The 10,819-nt window shown below is 37.0% G+C and overlaps 1 protein-coding gene across 1 annotated transcript in view; it reads right to left on the reverse strand.

Annotated features, from left to right (window-relative positions):
* Positions 1-8,490, reverse strand: part of LOC149777504 (Na(+)/citrate cotransporter-like) — a 47,108-nt gene extending 38,618 nt beyond the window's left edge. The window contains exon 1 of the mRNA XM_089942082.1: positions 8,235-8,490. Within this exon, the coding sequence (XP_089798208.1) occupies positions 8,235-8,333 (99 nt within the window). The 5' untranslated portion in view covers positions 8,334-8,490. The remainder of the gene's footprint in view (positions 1-8,234) is intronic.
* Positions 8,491-10,819: the final 2,329 nt, after the last annotated feature.

Genomic DNA, 10,819 nt, shown 5'->3' on the forward strand with positions numbered 1-10,819 from the left:
CATCTTCTTCATCAGAAAGCTAATCCGTCAACATTTCCTTTTCTACCTTTCATTGAGTGTTTGCTTAGAGGCTTTAGGATGAAGAGTAGACACTGGGTAACGATCGGGACGATGCCAGATAGGTTCTGGAGTAAATTGTCATCCATTTATTCATATCCAATTTCCAACATTTTACACCGCTAAAATTAAAACATAAATGAACTTGTAGATAAGCAGGCATTTTGTCAACAGAAGATGTTGACGTCAATGCTTTATATGAACATAGAATGAAAAAAAAGCCCACAAACATGAATTAAACATTAATATAATTAACGGGACATACAAGGAAATAACTGGCAAGCGCTTAACTGATAATAAAGGGATAAAATGGATTAAAAACAAATCAAGAAAACATTAAACTTTGGTAAAGAAGTCTTTGTCAGATTCTCTTATTCTAGGAATAATATATTTGATAGGTACATTTCTTATAGTTGATACCTTCCACGAAAGAGGTGCATGAAAAGTAAAAAGGAAATTACGAAAAACAAGCTAAATTAGAATTTGTTATGTTTTTCAACTCTGATTTACTTCCCTTCCATTTCTCTTGCAAGAAAGTTAAAATTTTCCTAAGCAATTATTCAGTTTGTTTCTACGTTATTTTCAAATTTCCTTAGATGTACTTTCTGGATATGAACTTAATCTAGACAAGAAGCAAGTAAAGTATCAAAATTACTAATTTGTTTTGCATTCATATATAAATACATACTGTTACGATTCGGTTGTCTTAAACTAAGTACCAGAAAAGAGCGAAAATAATTTATTTTTTAAAAAATTCAACACAGAATTTAGTTATATAAAACACAAACGGAAAATTTAATAAAACTTACAGCATTGTGAATTAATCTCAGATAGTCTTAAAAGTTCTGTAGGAAGTTCAAAGGCATAGAATTCCAAATGAGCTGTAGTGATGAGCCGAATAAATTCCAATATTGAATGTGCTGATGCGCCAATAGCCCAGAATTTGATAATGTGCCACACTCTTGGTGTATCACAATGATATAATCAAAAATATCATTGAATGAGTTCATAATAATCCCAAAATAATGATTTAATCCATGAAGTGTGTGTGTGTGTGTGTGTGTGTGATTTTGATTTTTAACGTAGCTTTCAATTTGTTTCAGTCCTATCGCTACGATGTCTGCAGAGTTACAGCTTCTAGTGATTCTAGCACTGGGGTATCATGCCGCAGACATGTAGCATCATATACCGCTCAGTCACATTATCCTGACACCAGGCCGACCAGTCCTAACACTAACCTCTTAATGTTGAGCGCCTAACAAAGCATCTGTTAGTACTATCTTTCTAAATGTTTGGTATGACTCGGCCCGGGTTCGAACCGTGACCTACCGCATCTGGGGCCGACGATCTAATCACTATGCCATCGGAGCGGCCAATCCAATACGTATTAATAAGCGCATTGCAATTTAGGTGAATAATTTAAATAATTAAATCTTTTCACATATGAACTCAATCACAAGAATTAGATTGAATCGACTTCGGATGTTCAGGTTGGAGAGAAAAATAAATTTTGAAGTAAACATCGTTAATATAAATTCAGCTTCCTTTCAAGAACATTCAAAGTTGTCAACAAACTTCAACACATTCAATAGTCCGATCATGTTTTAAACATGGGCGGGGAAAATGTACTCTTCACTTTACACACAAGTCACTCTGAGAGGGAGCGGAAACACAAAGTTTTATTTTGGAATTAAGCTCCCAATATAAAAAAAAAAACGTATCGTCGAGATACACAGCTATCCGACGAGTTTGGAAATGTCTACATTGTATCGTACGTGTAAGCCGATACTCATCTAAAATTGTATTCTGCATTGGAATCATTAGAAAACTGAAACCTTTGCTTTGACGCCAATAGATTCACGTATGTCGGTCGACATGGAAACATACATACACGTAGAAAACTTGGACCAATAAACCAATGACAAAATGTTTGCTAGTGGTGGACAAAAGCATTAGTACCAGGACAAAAATACATGTCAAATGTAATGCGGGAAGACTGACACTGTGTTTTCATTCCAGTCAAATGTTATGCGGAAGGACTGACACTGGGCTATAATTCCAGTCAAATGTAATGCTGAAAGACTGACACTGGGCTATCATTCAGTCAGATGTAATGCGGAAAGACTGACACTGGGCTATAATTCCAGTCAAATGTAATGCTGAAAGACTGACACTGGGCTATCATTCAGTCAGATGTAATGCTGAAAGACTGACACTGGGTTTTCATTCTAGATCTATAGAATTCCAATGGTATTCCAAACAAGGTCCAATGTCTAGAACGTGGTAACACGCCAATAGACTGGATTGTGGCGAGGTGCTAAGTCCTTTGATGTATCACAATATTATAATACAAAAACGTTCATGTCTTAAGCCACTGTAATTCAAGATTAGTGTTTCTGTCCAAGAATATTATTGACGAGCACTTGGTATTTCCAGTGGGTGATAATTTGAATAAATAATTCCACCTAAGTGAAATACTGGACATAGCAATAAGGCTGATAATGCTAAACATCTTAATGCAAGCATGAGTAATTTCTCAAGAACACAAACTTATGTAAATACAACAATCACACATTAGTAGAACCAGGATTAGGGCCAAAGGTTAATTTATAGAAAATGCTAAGTTGTCAACAAGATAAAATATGTCAAAAAATAATAATAAAAAACATGACCAGGTCTTTCATGGGGTGATTCCATTTTCCTAGACTCATATTAAGATGAACATGGTTACATTAATAATGATGAGAATATTTAGTACACACTTGTAGAGACCATTTTAACTATGCATTATGTTATTTACAGATCACAATCCCTAGTCAAGTACACAGCGAGCTTGATTTTGGACTAAGGTGAATAACAAATTACAAATATGCATAACATACAATCATTAAGAACGATAAGAAATAATACAAATTAAATATACATAAATAAAAATTTCTTGGATTTCGTTTATAAGCAGATGCTCTCTGGTAAATGTATGAACAGTGCATGCAAAGTCATGACCACAAAACGTTATCTGCGCAAGAAAACATTATTGTATTAAAGTGTTTTGAACAGATATGAATTCGTCGTGCGCTATGAATGCTTCATAATTACCAAGAATTGTGTATAGCCAGTTGCTTGCAGCATCAGATTACGACTGGAAGAACGTACATGACCGGCAATGTATTGGATTCAACACTTGGAAATATGACTATGAGAAAGTTATTGGGTGCGCCATTATCGAAGATAAGAAAATCCAGAACTTTGTGATTTTAAAATGTTAAGATCCTATAGTTGTTAGAATGTGAAAATTAAATATACAGACTGCTTTGTGTCATTGACGGAATCTCAGTATTATATACACTATTGGAATGCACCCTCCGTTCTGAAAGTGACTGACGAAATGTCAGATGGGAGGTTCTGTATCTTCGCCAAAATTTTCACATGTTTATTGCTGGACCGAGTGATGTCGATAAAATCAAATATGTCAGAATTGTTTTCAAATTTGTCAAAAGTGTTTACGAACACAAATCCAAATTGTTCGATCGACCTACACATACGACTGTCTGATATTCCAAAGATTTGTAATTGTTTTACACGTTACTCATAAAGTCAAGGGGAAACAATGGGATCATATCTGACTTTAGTCAGATATATCCTGTCATCTTCGAAGACATGTTAAGAGAAGAGAAAGAAACAATTAAACTTTGGTTTACAAGACAAGAAAATCAACGGAATGAACGTATTATTTACTTTATTCAATGTTTATTATAGCATAGTAAGTTTCATCGCAACTTCAGTCTAAATCAAATTATGTGGCATTCTGTTGCTCTGCTTAAATGCGAACATGTAAATTGTAGATTCAGTTGTTCAAGAGACAATTTGGAGCACATTCGCTAAATAATGCAGATGGCGATGCTACTCAACGCATCCGTATTTGCTCGTCGATTTACAACCTGTCAATCCCTCATGATTATTTGAGATTTCGTAAAATGTGTTACACGATTTTTGTAAAGAACGCTGTACTGTCATTAACATGTTATCTTTTTGTCAATGACTTGTGTACTATATCTTATCAGCTCACATTTGTTAGAAACTGGTAGAAGAGGAGTGTTACAATAGTTTATTTTGACAGCAGAAGATAATCAATAATTGGTGTTTTAGATAGTAATCAAAATTTTATATGTTAAATAGTTTTCCAAACGTAGGGTGTTGGATAGTGTTTGAAAATGTGGTGTGCTGGATAGTATCTAAACATTTTAGCATTACATTTTCCGTTGATCTCTACAGTATAAAAAACAAGCTGGCTGACTCTCTCTTTTTGAAGCAGTTTCCGAATCTCCTGGACTATGGAAATTCGATAGGTTTCAACCTGATTATTCTTGAAGATTTCAACTTTCACTTTGACTGTCCCGGACACCCAAATACATCAAAACACATAGATTCCATTAATGTTTTCAACCTCAAACAATCAGTTAACCAATCCACCCATAATCATGGTCTAATTTTAGACTGGATTCTTCATAGACCTGATGATAACATTCTACGGTCCTCCCTGGTATCCCATGACCTTGCATCAGATCACCTCTGCATTATATGTCATCTTGACATATCAGTCCCTAACCCTCCACCTTTACCTGCTACTAAGAGAAATCTCCGTATGATAAATAGAACCAAACTAGTGCACGACATCCAAGCTAACCCAACAACTTGCTTACCTCCTACCGCAGAACAACTTGATAACTGTCTGCGTTCATTGCTTGGCAAACATGCCCCAGCTACCAAGTGCAGATTATCAATTCAAACGAGTTCTCCATGATATAGCAGTATTAGGGACCAGCTTCGCACTGCTAAAAGAGACCGCCGTAAAGCTGAGAGGCTTAGGCATTCCACCAGACTCACTATTCATAAGCAAATCTATGAAGTCGCTAAGAAGAATGTCACAAATATAGTCCATGCAGCGAAATCAGCCCACTATACTACTAAGATCATGGAAAGTTCCCGCTGCAAAGAGCTCTTCGAGATTACTAACAAGCTAATGTCAAGGAACAAATCTACACCACTTCCAACTACTTTCTCTCCAGTCGACCTTCCGGACATGTTTGCAAATTTCTTCCGTGACAAAGTACAAACTATTAGAGATAAGCTTGACACCACACTTTCAATTGACTCGTCGTCACCATACAGTTGGGATACAGAATTTGACCTGCAACCATTGGCAGCATTTGAACCTGTCTATATGGATTTCGTACGTACAATCCTGATGAAGATTGCACCAAAGTCATGTGAACTTGATCCAATTCCAACATCACTGCTGCTTGAGTGATTAGATCCAGTATTGCCTTCACTAACTAATGTTATTAATACCTCTCTCTCATCCGGGGAATTCCCATTATTTTTCAAAACTGTCATTGTAAAGCATCTGCTGAAGAAACCAAAACTAGACCATACAGATTTAAAGAACTACCGCCCAGTTTCTAATCTCTCATTCATATCAAAAATCTTAGAAAAGGTTGTTCTATCCCAGCTTGTATGGAATCTAAATTCAAACGGTCTTTTCAGCAATGTACAATCTGCATATCGCCCTTGCCACAGTACTGAAACAACTCTTCTAAAAGTAGTTAATGACATTCTCTGTGCGTTGGATAGCGGAAAGTTTACAGTCCTCACCCTCCTTGATTTGTCTGCAGCATTTGACACAATAGACCATGATATATTACTTCACCGTCTCCAGCATCTATTTGGCATTCATGATACAGCTTTACTGTGGTTCAAGTCCTACTTGGTCAACAGGACACAAATTGTATCTGCAAATGGAATACACTCCAGCCCAGTTGATCTATGTTGTGGTGTTCCACAGGGGTCTGTTCTTGGGCCTTTTCTCTTCATTATGTACACGCAGTCGCTCTCAAGTGTCATAGATCATCATCCAGTGTCTCACCAATTGTATGCTGATGACACCCAAATATACAAATCTAGCCACCCAACTGAAGTTGATGCTACCATCCAAGGTGTAGAGAGGTGCATTTCTGATGTGAAATCATGGATGACATGTAACAAGCTGCAGATGAATGATGATAAAACTGAGGCCATTCTGATCACAACACAAAGACATTCTTATTCACATCCTTTACCTCAAACAATAAATATCAGCAACACCAACATTAAATTCACACAATCAGTACGAAACCTAGGTGTTACTCTGGACAGTACTCTCACATTGCACCAACATGTCATGAACATATGCAAGGCTGCATATCTTGAGTAGAGACGCATCGGCTCAATTCGCACATATCTTTCAGTTGATGCCACTAAAACACTCGTGTGTTCATTAGTACTTTCAAGACTCGACTATTGTAACTCAATTCTGTCTGGTTCATCTCAATATCTGCTCCAGAAACATCAAAAATTTCAAAACACAGCTGCTCGGATCATGCTTAGAGTACCACGATCAGAGCACACCTCCCCGCTGCTCTGTACCCTACACTGGCTATCCATTCGATCCAGAATCAAACACAAAATTTGTTCTCTGTGCTACGTTTCACTTTCGGACTCTAGTCCAACATACCTCACCCATGTGTACACACCAGCAAGATACTTACGCTCCTCTTCTGAGAATAGTATACTCATTATTCCCACTATGAAAACAAAGTCATATGGACAGCGTTCTTTTGCATACCAGGGCCCAGCAACGTGGAATGAATTGCCCACTGAACTTAGATACAAAAACACAGTGATCACATTCAAGAGGACTCTCAAAACTCGCTGATTCCGACTGCAAGAACAAACTTAAAGACCTAATAATATTTCCTAACTTAAATATTCTCAGCATGTTTATAATGTTTTCTAATTTCATGGTGTTTGTTTTTGTAATCATATCATTATATGGTTTTATCTTATAGGTGTTGTCTAATGTTGTAAAGCGCTTAGAGCTTCTAAAGATTAGGCGCTATACAAAGTCATTATTATCATTATTATTATTATTATTATTATTATTATTATTATTATTAATATGTATTGGTCAACATGGAAACGGACTATAGCTAAAACGTTTAACGTATAAGTTTTCATTATGGCTCTAAGTCGCCCATACTGAGGTCAACTTTAATAAGATAGCGATGTAGCTCAATTAGAGATCAACTACTTCTAATAATGTAACAATGTAACCTAAATCTTAAACCTTTTTAACACAAGATTTTCTGTTATGCTCCCATGTGGCCCCATATGTAAATCGACGTCGTAGTATTAATTCGTTGTGCCCCCATGTGACCCATATTCAGTGGCGTCACTCGGGTTGGTGTCACCCAGTGCGGTAGCTCATGGTGTCACTCCCATGGTCCTCCTTCTGTAACAGACCATACAGAATCCTTAGTAATGTCATTTTGGTGTCACCCCTCTGATGGTGCCACCCGGTGCAGTCCGCACCCCCCCCACCCCCACCCCCCCCCCGCATCCCCCTAGCGACGCCACTGCTGTGCCTGCTCGTCATGTATTTAACTATGATCGGTTATCCGCTTATGAAATCCGACTAGACCGAGCAGTGTGTGCTCTGTAAAATTTGCAGTTTTTCATTTTGGTGTCACCCCTCTGGGATGGTGTCACCCGGTGCGGTCCGCACCCCCATAGCGACGCCACTGCCCATATTGATATTAATGGATGTTTCCATCTTTTCATTCCTTCAGTTGGCTTGTATATATGAACATATACATTCAAAATTAGAAGGACGAACACGTGTCTTCATCTAAGCGGCATACATCGACTATGAGATTGCAAATCATGTCCAAGATGAGAGTCGCAACCAAATTTGCAAATTCTATTTCCTACTACCGTTTTCATTTTGAAATCCCCATTAGAATAAAATAACTTTACACTTAAACCTCCACAGACACTGTTCACTTTATACAGCTGATACGTGAAAAAATTAATATTCGTTTCTTTGGAAAGCAAAAGATTTAGTTTTTCAAAGCTTTTATGTACAGATAGGAAAAATTTCTGAGAACGAATTGGGAATTATTTTGTCAAAAATAAGTCTTAAAAAAAACATCTTGAAGTCATTAATTTTCCAGGCCTTGTATGGGAAAAAAATTCATGTGCATTGGGGTTGATTCCTACAAAATAAATGTTCCTTACCTTGCTAGAAAAACATTTAAACATAAATGAAATTAAACTAAAAAGTATATTTTAAAAAAACTTACGTTCGTTCCTTTCAGCAACGGCAGTGGGAGCAAAATTATCGGCGTAATAAGTACAATCATGTACTGCCGATATTTTGACAAAAATGGCAATAAACCCATAATTTTCAAGTATACGATGATAATCTGTGATCAAAGCCACACTGACCACAATGGTTAAACTAAGTTATCCCGAATGAAAATTCCAACTATCAATGACAGTACTTTTGTTGATGTACCGTATATAGGTGTGTATAAGCCGAGTGCAACTGAAAACTGCATAGACCCAAATATAACTTCCGATTATGTGGATTGCTAGAAACATCATAGCATGCATACCGTTTATCTTGACTTGCCTGTGCATTATGCGACGGAAGATTCGATTATATTTTGTATGCAATTGGAACCGACTTGTACACGAGAATTAATAATATTTTTGTTTACTACGTTTCAGTACAGATATAAATGCAAAGTCGTTCTCGATTTATGTACTTATCGGGACAGATAATGCTATCTTGATTAGGACAATCACCTTTTTGACCTAAATATGTGTACTTGTCACCAGACATAAGTGTGAAAGTAAATGCAAGAACACACCGTGTATGTATTAAGCTATACTGTTTAGTATTTAATTGTAACTAAGAAATCACTGAAATGTTTTTGGTTTGTTTGGAAACAGTTTATTAAAAATCTTCAATTTTCCGGCATGATCGATTGGCCATACATGTCAATCGGAATTTTACTATGAAGACTGCAAAACCATCTATTCAATTTCTATTCAAAGTAAAGATTGCTACCTGCCGGAAGAAGGTTGAAAACAATATTTTGACAAATCCGGAAAATCAAACTGTTATCAGTTAAGTTTAAATAAAAGTTTTCAAGTCGTCACACAACACGTCTGTAACATCCCTTGATTTGTATTGTAGAAAATATGTTGATCAAGGCAATCTGCTGTTTTCAATTTCATTTGGGATGCTGATAAATGGCTAAGTTTAACCTATTGAACAGTCTGTTAATTACGAGTAACAATCTGTGTCCCTGTCCTTACCGACATGAATTCATCTGTCTATTAACTCATGCAGCCACGGGGTGGGATCACTTGGAAAAAGAGGCGGCAGGGGAATGAAACCATCAAGAAAGCCCCCTTCCCCCACCACACAGAGGAGAATTCGATCCCTCCAATGCCACTCAGGCCGTGGCATTGTTATCAACATGTAGAAAAATAATGTCAGAGATTCCCATATTGTCACTTTAAAATGTTGTACAAAACTAAATTGCTACTTTATGGTACATATGTTAAAATAAAATCAGGACCGTTTAATAGAATTTAGTTAAAGGTTATTTAGGATGATGCAAAGAAAACTGTTAATTATATGCTTCTCAATCTGCGAGCTGTGTAGTATTGCCATGACGAACTATATAGTATTGCCATGACAAAATGTATAGCAAGGCCTTGACGACTGCATAGCATTTCTAGGACGAACTGTATAGTGTTACCATGACGAACTGTCTAGTATTGCTTTGACGAACTGTATAGTATTGCCGTGACGAACTATACAGAATTGCCATGACGAGCTATATAGCATTGCCATGACAAAATGTATAGCATTGCCATGACAAAATGTGTAGCATTGCCATGACGAACTATATAGTATTGCCATGACAAAATGTGTAGTATTGCCATGACGAACTATATAGTATTGCCATGACAAAATGTATAGCAAGGCCTTGATGACTGCATAGCATTTCTAGGACGAACTGTATAGTGTTACCATGACGAACTGTCTAGTATTGCTTTGACGAACTGTATAGTATTGCCGTGACGAACTATATAGTATTGCCATGACAAAATGTATAGCAAGGCCTTGACGACTGCATAGCATTTCTAGGACGAACTGTATAGTGTTACCATGACGAACTCTCTAGTATTGCTTTGACGAACTGTATAGTATTGCCGTGACGAACTATACAGAATTGCCATGACGAGCTATATAGCATTGCCATGACAAAATGTGTAGCATTGCCATGACGAAATGTATAGAACTGTCATGATGAACTATATAGTATTGCCATGACGATCTGTATAGCATTGCCATGACGAACTGCATAGTATTGCAGTTACGAACTGTATCGTACTGCCATGACGAACTGTAAAGTATTGCCATGACGAACTGTATAGCGTTGCTATGATGACCTGTATAGCATGACGAACTGTATAGTATTCCATGACGAACTGCATAGTGGCCATGACGAATTGAAAGGTATTGATATTACGAACTGTATAGTAATGCCTTGACGAATTGTATAGTATTGCTATGGCGAACTGTATAGCATCGCCATGACGAACTTTACAGCATTGGCATGGCGAACTGTACTGCATTTCCTTATTGACTAGTATAGCATTGCCATGAATAACTGCATAGCATTGCCATGACGAACTTTATAACATTACCCTGATGAACTGTATAACATAGCCAAGATGAATTATATAGTATTGATATGACAAACTGTACTGTATAGTGCTGTTATAACGAACTGGATAGCATGACAAACTGCACAGCATTGACATGACGAACTGTCTAGTATTGCCATGACAAACTGAACAGCAT

Source organism: Sinohyriopsis cumingii, chromosome 18, assembly GCF_028554795.1.
Source record: "Sinohyriopsis cumingii isolate HCF-2022 chromosome 18, ASM2855479v2, whole genome shotgun sequence".
NCBI lineage: Eukaryota > Metazoa > Mollusca > Bivalvia > Unionida > Unionidae > Sinohyriopsis > Sinohyriopsis cumingii.